Below are 13,846 nucleotides of genomic sequence, written 5' to 3' on the forward strand. Positions count from 1 at the left end.
GAAGTCCCAGCAGTGGTCTCATCAGCTTAGCCACCACATAGACATCCTGCTCTGTTGTCTTGTTCCTTGACGCCAGTTTTCCTTTGAAGAGTCCTCGCACGTCCAGGCGCTGCCTGCCTGGACCATACAGGGGTATCTTTGGTGGCTGTAATGGCCCATGCTTCTTTTTGGAGTATTGTTGGCTTGGAATAGCTGTAACTCCAGCTCCAGTGTCTATTTTGAACTCCACTGTCTCTCCATTCAGTTTTAGACCTTCTCTCCACTCGTGTTCAACATTGTCCATGACAATTGTCACCTCTCCCAGAAAGGCAATCTCTTCTCCATGTTCTGAAGACTCTTCCGTGATGTCATTAATGCCACCGGCTGAACGACATTTGCGGGCATAATTTCCTTTTCGTTTACATTTGCGACATTCTGCTTCTTTTGCGGGGCAGTCCTTCCAGGGGTGCTTTGAAGCATGTCCACAACGTCCACATCCTGTGTCTTTTGATTTATTTTCTGCCTTGGCTTGTGAGCTCCATTTGTGTCCTTTTATGCCTCTGTGTGTGTGTCGCCTTGCACTTATTGCATCCAGGTTGTCTGCCTGTCTGTCATTTAAGCTGCCACGCAGCATTGGCTGCTGTTTCTTTATTTCTTCACTGTGGCGCACTCTTGCAACAGTTTTCTGTAATGTCAGATCAGGGTCCAACTGTAGCGACTCAGACAACTTTGTATCTCTGAGGCCAACGACAATCCTGTCTCTTATGAGCTCTTCTCTGAGATCTCCATAATTGCAGTGCTCAGCTAGTGTATGGACAGCAGTAATAAAGGCTTCGGCACTTTCACCAGGCTCCTGGTTGCGCCTGTTGAACCGTGCACGCTCAAAAATAATATTCTTCTTGCTCACACAGTGTTTCTCAAAAGCCTCTTTCACGTCCGTATAAGACTTTTTCTGATTGTCATCCAAAGGTAGGACATGTGTTGACTTGGTACTCTTGTGACTGTTTGTCTAGGCTTGACGCTATTCTGAAGCGCTCAAAACGCCTTATCCACTTTGGCCATTCATTTGCTTCATTAAAATCAAACCTGCCTGGTGGAGTCAGTTGTACACTGCTTACTGGAGCAGCTACATTCTAGAGCCTTTAAGCAGAGGCTGCTCCCCCCCAATGTCCCTGCCCCCTTACCTGTCCACCTACTGTCAAATAAAAGTCACAAGTGGCCAAAAACTTTTCTTTTGTGGGGGGGCAGAAGTAACCATATAGTACAGGCCCCTGTGGTGTCCCTGTGCTTCTGACCATTCTCTCAGACACACAATTCTCATAAGCTGCTTTAAAAAAAAAAACCTTGGTAACTTTCTCTGATTTGGGGTTTTAAATACAGCACCATACTCCACTGTCAGAGGCTTTCTTGGACAAAAAAAAAAAACCCTAACAAATCTGGCAGTCATTTCAAAAGGACATTTCTTCTGGAAGCAGTTTTTATTTATTGAAAACACAGCGTGAGACAAAGATCTCAGGATTTGTCATTCGGCTGTTTGAATGCCGTGTTTACTTTCCCTGCGCGCAGTCGACTTTGCCCTCTAGCGTTCGCCGCCGGAACTTCGTGACCTTTCAGTCATGGCTGCTCAGACCCGTGCTCTGGTCTCAGGTCAGTGGTTGGCGGACGCCATCAAAAGTAAACTTGTTGGTCCCAAGCTTCGCATTCTTGACACTTCTTGGTACCTACCGAAAACGAAGCGCGTGGCGAAAGATGAATTTGCGCTAAAGCACATACCGGGCGCGTCGTTTTTTGACTTAGACGAATGTTCCGACAAGAGCTCAGCGTTCGATCATATGCTGCCAAATGCCGGCCAGTTCGCTCGGTATGTCGGAGATCTCGGCATCGGGAATGACACACACGTGGTGGTGTATGACACCAGCGACTTTGGGTCGTACAGCGCGCCGCGCGTGTGGTGGATGTTCCGGCTGTTCGGACACAGCTTGGTCTCGCTGCTGGACGGAGGCATGAAGGACTGGCAGGCTAACGGCTCCCCGGTGACTTCAGAGCACTGCGAGCCGGAGCGCCGACAATTCCAGGCGACCGTGAATCCGTCATGGGTTAAGAGCTATGATGATGTGCTGGAGAACATCAGCAGCAAGCAGGCCCAGGTGGTGGACGCCAGGGCTGCCGGCAGGTTCAGGGGGACAGAGCCGGAGCCCAGAGACGGTGAGCAAAACCAAACTATCCCGTCACTGAAAAGAGATCTTTTCAGAATAAATGTTTTCATATGTCAATTAAACACCATTCAAAGTGCAATATTGAGCAAGAGAGTCTAGCTCGTATTTTTAAACGTTTTAAACATTACATTTTTAAACGTTACGACCACTTATTGGGTTATTCTACAGATAATCAATGGAGACTAGATGTTAAAACATTATTGGCCTACTCAAAACATGCATCATTTTACTATTTGAATTTAATTTAATTCGCAAAAACAACAGCTGTTAGTTTAGTTTGCACTACAAATTCATTTTGAAACAACAAATCTCTGTAAATACACCTTAATGTATGATGGCATAATGCTTCTGCGCTCCACCCTATTCTTTGCTTCTATACCATTATTTATCGTTGAAAATGTAACCCCCAGCACTGTTGGATGCATTTACATATTGATTTACTCAATTCTTTTATATAGGCATATCTCTGTGTTTACATGTCTAATATTATATTATATATTCTAATAACATTCTATTAATATTGTGAAGTGTAATAAGTGAATTACTGAATACCTAGTTACATGACCCAGATAGCCAATAACCTCTGTAACAGGAGAAAACAGTAGACACAAAACAAACTTTCAAATGTCTTTTTATTTTCATTTTGTAAGTGTTTTATTGCACAAGAACCTTTTTCCACAATTGATGCACAGTGTTGCACAGCTCAGACCACCGCATTGGTCTAAAGGAAAAAAATGTGTCGGCTTTTTTTGTCAGAGCATGAAAAGTCATCAAACACACAGACAAATACATTATGCTTACCTTTAAATAAAATGCCACCTTTCCTATGTGCCTCTAAAGGCTGATTCTTACTCGGCGCAACCGCGCAACTGTTCTGGCTCGAGAACCATTAATGACGTCATCGAAAGCGCCAGCCCCTTCACAGTTCCTTCAGCTCATAAGCACAGTTTGCGCCGAGAATGCGTCACATTTGCAGTTCTCTCCAGACCAGCGGGCGTCACTGTTGAGGAAACAAGCTGAAGAACCGGACGAAGAAAAGCATACGAAGAAAGCATACACAATGCCACCTGTGGTGTCACGTCAGCAGAGGCTGGCACATCTGATGCGGAATGAATTTACTCTGGGTGTAGAACTGAATGTATCTCAGAGCTGACAACTGCCGTGTTGTCCCAGTGTAACTTCATAGACGTGTCGTACAGATGTTTGTAGAGGCGCACCCTCTCGGTCACCGCGGTCTCTGCAGTGTTCATGTTTCCTTTCTCTTGGTCAGCTGTTTCCGGTTGAGCGCGCGCGAAGTCAGAAAAAAAGTGGTGTGCGCGACCTTGCGCCGCACGAGGATTTTCTAGCTTGCGAGGGGGGGCGTGGCGGAATTTTGGGTCACGTGACCGTTTGCGCCATTTGCGACCAGCTAGTAAGAGCGAGGTTGCGCCGAGTAAAGGCGGTAGCATGGTTGCCGCGTCTGTCACGGCGGTGTCGCACCGTGACGTCAAAATGACGTTTCAGGCCTGGCGCTTCCCTTGAAAAGACGGCGCAGCGCGTTGTCGTGCACCAGTCGATTTTTGTAACTTGGCGGCGCCGAGCACAACGAACCGGATGGAACGTTGTGAGACCGGCTCAGTGAGGAGGTGCGTTTGTACAGGCAGCTGTACGACACTGCAGTGAAACAGCACAGGGAGCATGTAAACTCCCAAAACTGGTGGACAGAGATTGGCAGAACTTTGGGGAAAGAGGGAGAGTTCTGTAAGAATGTGTGGAAGAAGCTACGGGACAGATACGTGAAGGCAAAGAAGAGGGCAGAGACTCTGGTGATGCCGGGGGCTTCAAACCTTCACCTCTTTTAACTGAATTAAAAAATTTAAATGATCTGAAAACTGCAGCAGTATCATTAATTACAGTATTCTTGCTCTTGACAGCGGCATTGTTTTCTTCTCCACTTTCGTGGTTGTAGAGTAGCGGTAACCTTCACCTTCACGTAGCAGCGCCACCTCTGTGACGGAGAAAATTGCAACTACTGGCGCATCGACTTGCGCCACTATATAGGGTCCTATGGCGGGCACGAACTCGTGACGTCATCAACACCGTTCGCGCGAGCAGACGCGGCAACCATGCTAGAGCCTTAAGAATCAGCCTTAAGTGGCTTTGCAACCATTTTTTTTTGGTTTAAATGTTAGGCAAAGAGGGCAGTGAAACAGGTTGCAACAAGACGTGCAGCGTTCAATTTTTGGCGTAGTGCCGGTGTTATGCCAGAGGGTAATATTGAAATATGCATCTGTAAGAGACATATGTCATAATAAGTAAAACAAAATTATATCAACAATATATGATATAACTCAGTTTTCTTGGTCTTGGAAAATGGCAAATTTAAGTGAGCACTATCGATACGATAACAACGCTAAAGACTACCCAAAAGTAAAACACCTGATTCTTTCAAATTAATATAACTTTACAGTATATAGTGTGCAACGTAACGTTCTAGTGAATAAAGACTGTTTCTGTTTCTTCATATGACGAAAAGTTGTTGTCACTCGACTTTTACTCACCTCGTCGTCTCCACATTTCAAATGGGGAACGAAAAATACTCGCTTCCGGTCCTGACAGTGCAGGTCTGCAGCCAGACCCCTCTCATATTGAGAGAGAAAAAAACTAAACCCTAGTCTCTGGTATTAACTCCCTTTTCCTTTAAATAGTTCAAATTCTTGTCAATAACCTACATATTCAAGCGTACGGAAGAACTTTTCATAGTTCATCTGATTCTTCTTTTCCATCATGTATCTGACAATTAGATTTTTTGTTTCAAGGCACGTGTCAGAAGACAGTCGACTCAAAAGCTTTCATCAACCACTGTTGGTCTTTCTGGTGTCTTTATCAGTTAACCATGCTGACGGCCTCGAGTTGAATCCAAGTGTTGCATTTCGAACCCACAGCGTGCGATTGAAGGTGAAAGCGAACCAATCGGAGAAAAACCGAGAACATTAGAAGTGGGTTCAACTACAGATTGTGATGCATTCTGAGAGACAAAATGTCAACACACACAGTGCCCTCCATAATGTTTGGGACAAAGTCACCTTTTGCTTACAGTTCCCCCTCTGCTCCTCAGTGTAAAATTCTAAAGTGCACATTCCAGACTTTATTTTAAAGTCATTTTCCCACATTTCAGTTCCACCGTGTAGAAATTGCAACACTCTTTATACACAGTCCCCCTCAGGGAGAAAGAAGTGGAATATTCTGCAAATATCGAGCCAGTGACCTGCTTCTTTATTTGTCTCCCGCCTTCTCTCCCTCCTCTGTCTCACCCTCTCAGACGTACTGCCTGGACATTTCCCCGGAGCGATCAACATGCCGTTCACGTCCTTCCTGGATGCTTCCGGAAAGCAGCACGGAACGGAGCGTCTGGCCCAGCTCTTCAGGGAGGCCGGGGTGGACCTGGAGCGGCCGCTCTGGGCCTCCTGCGGTTCTGGTGTCACGGCGTGCCAAGTGGTTCTGGCCGCTCACCGGCTCGGCCGCCCCGGGGTCAGCGTTTATGATGGTTCCTGGAGTGAATGGTTTAAAAGAGCTTCGCCAGAACACATCATTTCAGAGGGGGAGGGAAAGAAGGGGTGATCCGATGAGCAATTATCAAGCAGGGTGCAAATAAATGATATTATTCCTTTTATTCCTTTATTAGTCCCATTTCTGGGAAACTTGCAAACAAATGCAATGTTACATTTTGACTAGACTCTTTGTAGTTTTTACTAATGCTGAGGTGGTAGAACACACTATGGAAGGCTGTTCACATGAAAAGTTATTGACTAACTAGAGACTTTGACCGGGGGTGACATATTATGTTCTCTTTCTTTCCTGAAATAATGTGATTTTTTTTTTTTTTTTTTCCTTTCTTGTTACTTTGTCGAGCGCTTTGATGAATGAATGCATGAGTCACTTCTGTTGCATACATGTAGATTGTTCTGTCTGTTTCTCGTTAATAATTTGGCTTCATGGAAGCAAAAACTTTTTTGGAAATCTGTGTCTTTAAAAGGAATATTGATACAAGTCCCACATAAATATTGCCGACCTTCCTGAGACATCGCAGAATTAATAAAATGAAAAAGGTTTCATTAACGCCATATGTAGAGGTAACAAGGGGACCACTACTCTAGTTTCAGTCCAGTCCCTCTCCATGATGGAGGTTGTGTCTGCTAAATTCTTAGACTAAAGCTCATCTATTTGAGCTTTTTCTTACACCAGGATGACTATCTTTGGCAGTATTAGGAACAGTATTTAACTAACATGTATGCATAAATGCATATTGCAGAGTTGCTCAGAAAAGTGCCTTAAATCTGCACATTCATTCAAACCTGCAACAGTGTCTTTTGTTACAAGTGGCTTTATGTTGTCATCAGTGATGTGTTGAAGTGGGCCAGGTGTTATTGTGACCGCTGTTTACTGTTCTGATTATTTTTTTCATTTAAAAGAGTGCAGAGACAAGAATTAGATGAAGCTCCAACTGCAGTGCTTAGAATAGAATAATCCTCTGTAATATTAAGAACAGAGCAAACTTAGCGGGTTAATAAAGTAGGGCTTCAAAAGGATGGAGGTGCTCAGGAGCTTGGCCACAACGTGTGCAATGGTTATGTTGCTCATCACATGTCGCTTATTGTACATGATGGCATTAAATGCATTATTACACGTATTTTCTTTAAAGGATTTGATTAAAATCAAGAAATTCAAAGCTACAGAAAATTATTCTTTCCTTTTTGATCTATTAATATGTACATATTAATATATATACATATATACAGATACAATCTGATATGTGTGTGTGTGTGCGGAAAAGAAAAGGAAAAAAAAGCAACAACTTTTGACTCAAATGGCACAGCAAAGATGGCCGACCATCCGTGACGCACGTGACTGGGATGTCCCGTATACTGCCTGAAGGTCCTTGCGAAATAAACAAATTGGGGTCCTTTCTCGCAGACTGCTAGTTGTCGAAACGGTTTTCAGAGTCACATTGTTTTACATAACTCTGTTCGATTACCCCCAATTTTACCTCTACATTTAAAAGTGTGCGCTTAGGCGATAGTGTAAGAACATACGTTTCATACGGCGTGGTAGTTTATGCCCTAACTGGCGGAGTAGTTTTGTTTCTAAGCGTGGTTTTGTATTTTCAGTCGCCGTCATAGCGGAGGGAACGTTAGCATTAGCAACGCAAGCAAGCTAGCCCTGAAACCAACCTAACGCGAATTGTAATAATCAAACGAATTGGGAAAAAAAGAGGTAAACTGCCTGGACTAGATATGTTTTAACACTAGAGTGACCTAATTTCTTTGTTTTGTTGTTTCCTTGAGTGGTATTTTTTGAGTCCTGTGCCGAAGACTGCAGTGGCAAAATCAGATGTTTTTATCGTTAATACTGTCTTATTAACAAATGATACCGCTGAATGTTCGTAATTAAATCGATTAATGGCGTTATATTGGTAGAAACAACAAAGGCGACGTGTGCGGTGTTTGTACAGCTTGAATGAAATTGATTAGTTTCGGATTTGTTTTTCCACAGGGAGGCGTTGATGAGCAGTAATGTCTGGCATTGCTCTTAGCAGATTGTCTCAGGAGCGCAAAGCCTGGAGGAAAGACCACCCATTTGTAAGCAGCAGTATGCTTAACAGTACACTGCATCAACTCCTTGTCTTCTGATTCATGGATATCACTCGTATGCTATGTCCTGATAAACATGCATAGGAAACTGATGAATCCACCAAATGACCATATGGTGCCGACACAAAGCTGACTGATGACTTTTGTGTGAACTCCACAGGGTTTTGTTGCTGTTCCCACTAAGAATCCGGATGGAACTATGAATCTGATGAACTGGGAGTGTGCCATCCCGGGAAAAAAAGGAGTATGTTTAACAAACGTATAGTAATGCATTCTGTCGGGAATTTGTGTATTTTCTCTCGAGAGTTCGCTAAAGCTGTTTTCCTTCTTCCTTTCACCTGTCAGACCTTGTGGGAGGGAGGCCTCTATAAGCTCAGAATGCTGTTCAAAGATGACTACCCTTCCTCTCCACCCAAATGTGAGTGCAAGCCCTCTTCAGTCTTTTGTACGTAGTTTTATGTAGTATCAGAGGGCCCAAATGTACATTTTGAGGCAAGAAAGCTCAGCAGAAAAGTTTTTGCCCCAAAGCCTGTAGCATCGCATCACAGTTACAGTCACACTACCATTCACAGACCTGACGTCGATCCTGGCTTCCGGCATGATCTCAACACTACTTTTCAAGTTACTCACACGAGTTGATGAGCAAATGCATTATGTGATCAGTGGGGTTGGCAGACAGATGTGTGGAAAACTGCACTTTTTGAATATAGTGGAATGATGCACGTGTTGCACAGTGACGGCGCTCTCACAGATCCTCTTGTGTTTTAGAGACATTGTGTGAATCACTTAATGATGACTAGGTAATGATGGATTTTTACAATAACTACATTGCATTTTGCAACTGAAACCTTCAATTCTACAAACTCGGGTTTGTTTCCGGCCTTGACATTTTTGACTTTGCTTTGGACATTCCCACACAGGCAAGTTTGAGCCGCCCATATTCCACCCGAATGTCTACCCATCAGGCACTGTGTGTCTGTCGATCCTGGAGGAGGACAAAGATTGGAGACCGGCCATCACCATTAAACAGGTTGGACCGCTCACAGATTCCCACTTTAGCGGGCTGGTTTACTTTCTGCCATGGGGTTATCTGTCATTAGTGTTGTCTGCTGCGTGGTCACGTGTGGAATTACTGACTAAACTGCCACTCAGACTAAATGCTGTTCTGTTTCTTCATTCATTTTAAGATCCTGTTGGGTATTCAGGAGCTCCTGAACGAGCCTAACATTCAAGACCCAGCACAGGCAGAGGCTTACACGATTTACTGGTAAGTCTGCAGCAAGTCCTTCAGCTGAACCCGGAACAAAGTGTTGATGGAGAAAGTTTATTTTAGAACAGTCGAAAGTTGCTGATTTATTTGTTTTTATTCAACATGTAGAGATTGGCTGCCGCGAAGTAATGACATTTACAGGCTGCTATATTTAAATGAAGGTATCGAGTGTACGTGTCGTATCGTGTCTGCACTGAAACGGGAGTCCCTGGCTTTTTGTGTAAACCGGCCCCCCACAGACACAGTGCTCGCATAACTTTGGAAAGAAGCAGTGTAAAGAGCTCATGCGCCTTGCATGCACGTTCAGATCCACGTTAAAACTTTCACAAACGGCATTACAGTAGCGGTTTGAAATGTTCTTACCACTGTGTGTGTGTTTTTTTTTTGTTTTTTTTTTTTAATTTGTTTTTTTTATCTGTTTCAGTCAGAACAGGATGGATTATGAGAAGCGGGTACGGGCACAGGCCAAGAAGTTCGCCCCCACTTAGAGGGAAGCGCTGCCCTCTGTCCCGCCTGAGCAGCCTGAGGCCACAGTGGTACCAGACGGGAGGCAGGAAGCTACTGACGGACCACTCCAATAAGAATCCATTTTTAAGTATTATACTGTTGCACAGGTGACAAACGAGCCTGTTTTTTTTTTTTTTTTTTTTTTTTTTTTTTCTTCCTTTGATAAACTTCAACAATTCAATAAGATTAAGATTGTACCTGTCTTTTAAGGAACTTTTTATGCATCTTCAATGCATAGCTGATGATGATGATGATGCCAGAACTCTGCTGTCAGTGTGACATTTGTAACTCTTGTATATCTCCAGTTTTCCCACGAGTGCTAAGCTTGCTCGTGCCTCCATGAATACCATTAGTAACGTGTTGACAGAGCTGTACAAAGACAGACTTCATGTCCAAACCACTCTGTGTAAGGCTCGGCAGAGGAGATCTCATCCGTTGTACCCTCTTCCACTTTTTATCAATCCACCGCGGCTCAGAGGTGACACGAATAGTCCCCCCCCCCCCCGAGTGTTCCTGCGAGCTGTGAAGCTGCGGTCAGAAGCACAACGACGTTAATTCTTTATTACACACCCGCCACATCTAAGTTTTGAGAAAAGCATCCAAGGAAAATGTGTCACTCAAGAAGAAGACAATCCAGGCACCAACGTGTTGGTCACGAACCAAACTGTGGAACTTCTTTTAGTAGGAAAAGAAGCTCTGTCCTTTAAAGGAAGCAGTTAAGGGACTGAAAAAAAGGCAAGGAGGGTCACAGCTTTGCTTCCTCCAGTCGTCCTCTATTCCAATTCAAGATGCTTTGTGGAAAGATTCTTTTTGCGAATCCAGCTGAAAGTGAAACTCGGTCACAGGCTCATTCATTTATCGAGGTGTTGCCTTCTCCCAGAGACGCCGTCGCGTCACATTGTAAAAGTCAGCAAATCTGTTGTTGCGTGTTCGTTTGATTAGTCAACTCTTAACGCACGATGCTTCCAAAAAACGAACATCAAATGGTTCAAAGCCCAAAAACAAATCCAGCCAGCTGCCAGAAGCTGAAGGATCCTGATTGGAACGGCCTCTCAGCATCCCAACGACGACAGAAGAAAGTGCACTTGATAAAAGACAAAGGCCTGAGATTTTTTTTTCCCCTTTTTTTTTTTTTTTTTGCCTCGAAACGTCTGAGTGCATGTACATAATATAAATAACAGAAAACTGTGGAAGTTATGTTTTATATTGTTTTAGCCAGTTGACATTGTGTGTGATTATTATAACAAAAGGACACAATAAATGGTCTGAAATTGTGAAATAAAGTTGAATAAAAAGTTGAAAATTCAGTGACTTGCTTTTTTTGGGGGGTTGGATCAATGTATTAGTGTTTTAATCTCTTATTCAGTAGGGAGATCTTTCCTTTGTTCAGAACTATTCATGGACAAAGATGTCACGCAGGAACTTTTGAGTGTTTTAGGTCTTTAGTTTATCAAGAGGATCCACTTTTCCTTAGACATAAGAAAGTATGTGTTTAAGAGATATTAGTGTGTGCATTATCTGACTATTTCCTTTACGTTTCAGCATGTTCCAGATCTCTAAGCTGTTTTTTGGACATAAACAAAACCGATAAATGACACGTGCCAAAATTAGAATGAACCGAGGCAACGTTGCAAAGGAGAGTGGGCCAAAAGAGACTGATAACACTATACAGGAAGTCATTACTTCACTTTGTTAAACTTAGTTCTACAAGCTATTAATTCATAGGGTGAACTTTAGTTGTTGACCTGAGGTTGTATTCACCACATTTTGAGATGGATCCTTGCTTGTTGCGGTTGAATATCGCAGCTTTCTCTTGTTTGTTCTTGTCCGAGGTGACACCTGATGTCATGTTCCTGCATTCTGAAGAAATTTAACACCTTCTAACGCCTCGGGTTTTTCCTGCTCTGCTTCACCTCCCCGGTGGTTTTTCATCTCAGTTGACCTCATTTGACCAAAAAGATGCCAAAGACCAAGGTGAGAAGCCGACTCTTTTTACGCAAAGTTATATTTTCCGGCTGTCATTTGTTTTGACCCGCTGTTTTGCAGGTGAAAGCTGTTGTAATCCCAGAGGTCCCAGCCTTATTGCTGCCTAACTATGTCGATGCTGCTGGATCGACCTCGCATCACCAGAACTATCACAGCTTGAGCCACTGCCTGCGCACTAACATATTCCCAGGTCTGTTTATTACTTCACCGTCTCCGTTTCCTCTCCTGACATCTAAAGGTTTTGTTAGAGTAGCTCACTTTAAAAACAAGCCAGTCCCACAGCAGGAAAAAAAAACGTCCGGCAGATGTTTTTGTAATAGAAGCTAAAACCTGAATTAAACTGTTGTCTCCTGATCCCTTTCGTGTCAGATTAGATTATGTTTTTCACTTAAGGGATTCCGAGTAGGTCTTGGTTCAATGTTGGGCGTCTCAAAGGCTTTGGTAAGCATTTTAGTCAAATTGAACTTAAAAAAGGACGCAAAAAAACTGCAAGTCATTTCAACCCTATATGTGGTTTAGCTTTTTTTTTTCACCATGATGTGAATGGATCCCAATGCACATAGACCCTGCCCTCTTTTTTTTTTTTTTTTTTTGTTTTCAATTCAATTAATCAGACTACAGGACATTTTTAATTTGACACTGAAATATTGTTAAATTGTTAAACTATTTGCCCACACAGTTCTCCGGAGGGGTGAACCTCTCCTCAGCTCCTCCCCTCTGAAAGACAGACTAGGGACTCTTCCGTTTTCTCCCATTTCTGCCTTCTCGTCTACTCTCTCCTCTGTTTTCCCACCTGCGACGGAGGTCTGAGGAGGAGCTAAGCAAGGACGCACTGGTGCGCCGTTTAACTTTGCCAGACAGGTTGCCCCTGTCCTAATGATTTTCAAATGTTTGTCTATTCTGTTTGTCTAAAAGGCCTCTTTCAATGAACAAAGCGCAACAAGCTGTAGGGTAACTGCAGATATATGTAGGTCGGAATGACAAGTGAGTGCTGGGATGAAGTGACTCCATCCTCTGCTGCACTCACATGTTTGTGGCCATGCAGACATGACGGGAGGAGTAAATAAAGGAAGTCCAGAGTAACTTGAGCTGTATTAACCTGTTGAATTATTCATCTGTGTGTCACCGTTGCCACGTGAACTGCAACACACTCCACTAGGTGGCACACAAACTTACCCTCTCTCGCTGTGCTTGCTCGGATGACTGATGTGTGTTGTTTCCCCTCTTTTTATATTAGTTTCTTACTGAAGAATTTGTTGTTTTGGAACACTCCCTCCTCCCACTGTCCAAAAACATGCATGTTAAGTTAATTGGTGTCTCTAAAATTGTCCTTAGGAGTGAGTGTGAGCGTGTGTGGTTGATTGTCTGGTTTGTCTCTGTGTGGCCCTGTGATGGACTGGCAGCCTGTCCAGGGTGTATCCCGCCTCTCGCCCATTGACCGCTGGGATAGCCCCCCCCCCCTGCCGCCACCCGACCGACGGATTCAGCGGTTATAGAAAATGGATGGATGGATGGATGGATGGAACACTCCCGACAAGCTAACGTGGGAAATAATACACTGCCTTAGCACCAGCAAACATGTCAAGATGCTGATGCATTTTAAACGAGCTTTTTAGTTGTTGCATTTTTTATTTCTCCAAATTACTCTTTCCAACTTTTGATCCAAGCCGCTGACCTCTCTGTGTTCAGGTGCCCCTTCAACATGGAAATCCCTCACCAGCGACTCCTATATCAGCCACCCTCTGACTAACTGGCCTGCCGACCCCTATCCGTGGTACGGTCATAAAACGGATGAAGTGGGTAAGTACTTTTTCCCCCTCCTCTTTTCTGCACACATCTGCCTTCCTTGCTGCAATGTGATTGTTGTGATGCACTTTGTTTCCAATATGCGTTTAACTGACGTTGTTGTGTCTTGTCTGCAGTCCAGTGGACAGAGAGAAACATCATGAACCAGAAGCTCAATAAGTTACTGACGCACATGGAAAACAAGGGCACCGCAAAATGAGGTCCTGTTTCCTACCTTGACACCACAACACACACAGCGCCCTTATGATTCATACTTCAGATTACTGTGGACAAGCAAGCGGCGCTGCGTAACGACTGTGAACTTGTAACTACAGAAACAAGAGAAAAACTGTTTGAGATGATGTTCCTTTTAAAAGATTTTTGGCTAGACTTAAAGATGTCCTGCGATGCCTGGCTTAACCAAAAACTTTGTGTGTCCACATGTGTAGTTTGTGTTGGAAAATAAAACAGAA

The 13,846-nt window shown here is 43.7% G+C and overlaps 3 protein-coding genes across 3 annotated transcripts; all 3 read left to right on the forward strand.

Moving 5' to 3' along the window:
• The first annotated feature begins 1,574 nt into the window (after window positions 1-1,574).
• Window positions 1,575-6,903, forward strand: LOC142371778 (3-mercaptopyruvate sulfurtransferase-like). Its single transcript, XM_075454512.1, has 2 exons — window positions 1,575-2,184; window positions 5,497-6,903. The coding sequence occupies exons 1-2, from the start codon at window positions 1,596-1,598 to the stop codon at window positions 5,793-5,795; spliced, it is 888 nt and encodes a 295-aa protein (XP_075310627.1). The 5' UTR covers window positions 1,575-1,595; the 3' UTR covers window positions 5,796-6,903.
• A 234-nt stretch (window positions 6,904-7,137) lies between these two features.
• Window positions 7,138-10,909, forward strand: LOC142371562 (SUMO-conjugating enzyme UBC9-like). The gene is made up of 7 exons (XM_075454253.1): window positions 7,138-7,448; window positions 7,728-7,813; window positions 7,986-8,069; window positions 8,171-8,243; window positions 8,746-8,855; window positions 9,013-9,092; window positions 9,520-10,909. The coding sequence occupies exons 2-7, from the start codon at window positions 7,748-7,750 to the stop codon at window positions 9,581-9,583; spliced, it is 477 nt and encodes a 158-aa protein (XP_075310368.1). The 5' UTR covers window positions 7,138-7,448; window positions 7,728-7,747; the 3' UTR covers window positions 9,584-10,909.
• A 583-nt stretch (window positions 10,910-11,492) lies between these two features.
• cimip4 (ciliary microtubule inner protein 4) lies at window positions 11,493-13,846 on the forward strand. Its single transcript, XM_075454502.1, has 4 exons — window positions 11,493-11,576; window positions 11,649-11,778; window positions 13,278-13,388; window positions 13,511-13,846. Exons 1-4 carry the CDS (start codon window positions 11,562-11,564, stop codon window positions 13,591-13,593), a joined length of 339 nt encoding a protein of 112 aa, XP_075310617.1. The 5' UTR covers window positions 11,493-11,561; the 3' UTR covers window positions 13,594-13,846.

This window comes from Odontesthes bonariensis, chromosome 21, assembly GCF_027942865.1.
Source record: "Odontesthes bonariensis isolate fOdoBon6 chromosome 21, fOdoBon6.hap1, whole genome shotgun sequence".
Lineage (NCBI taxonomy): Eukaryota > Metazoa > Chordata > Actinopteri > Atheriniformes > Atherinopsidae > Odontesthes > Odontesthes bonariensis.

Coding starts and splice junctions, on each gene's coding strand:
- LOC142371562 (XM_075454253.1), top strand. CDS start 7,748: ATGTCTGGCATTGCTCTTAGCAGATTGTCTCAGGAGCGCAAAGCCTGG. Junction 7,814..7,985: donor GGAGGAAAGACCACCCATTT/GTAAGCAGCAGT, acceptor TGAACTCCACAG/GGTTTTGTTGCTGTTCCCAC. Junction 8,070..8,170: donor CCATCCCGGGAAAAAAAGGA/GTATGTTTAACA, acceptor TTCACCTGTCAG/ACCTTGTGGGAGGGAGGCCT.
- LOC142371778 (XM_075454512.1), top strand. CDS start 1,596: ATGGCTGCTCAGACCCGTGCTCTGGTCTCAGGTCAGTGGTTGGCGGAC. Junction 2,185..5,496: donor AGAGCCGGAGCCCAGAGACG/GTGAGCAAAACC, acceptor TCACCCTCTCAG/ACGTACTGCCTGGACATTTC.
- cimip4 (XM_075454502.1), top strand. Junction 11,779..13,277: donor GCGCACTAACATATTCCCAG/GTCTGTTTATTA, acceptor CTCTGTGTTCAG/GTGCCCCTTCAACATGGAAA. Junction 13,389..13,510: donor TCATAAAACGGATGAAGTGG/GTAAGTACTTTT, acceptor TCTTGTCTGCAG/TCCAGTGGACAGAGAGAAAC.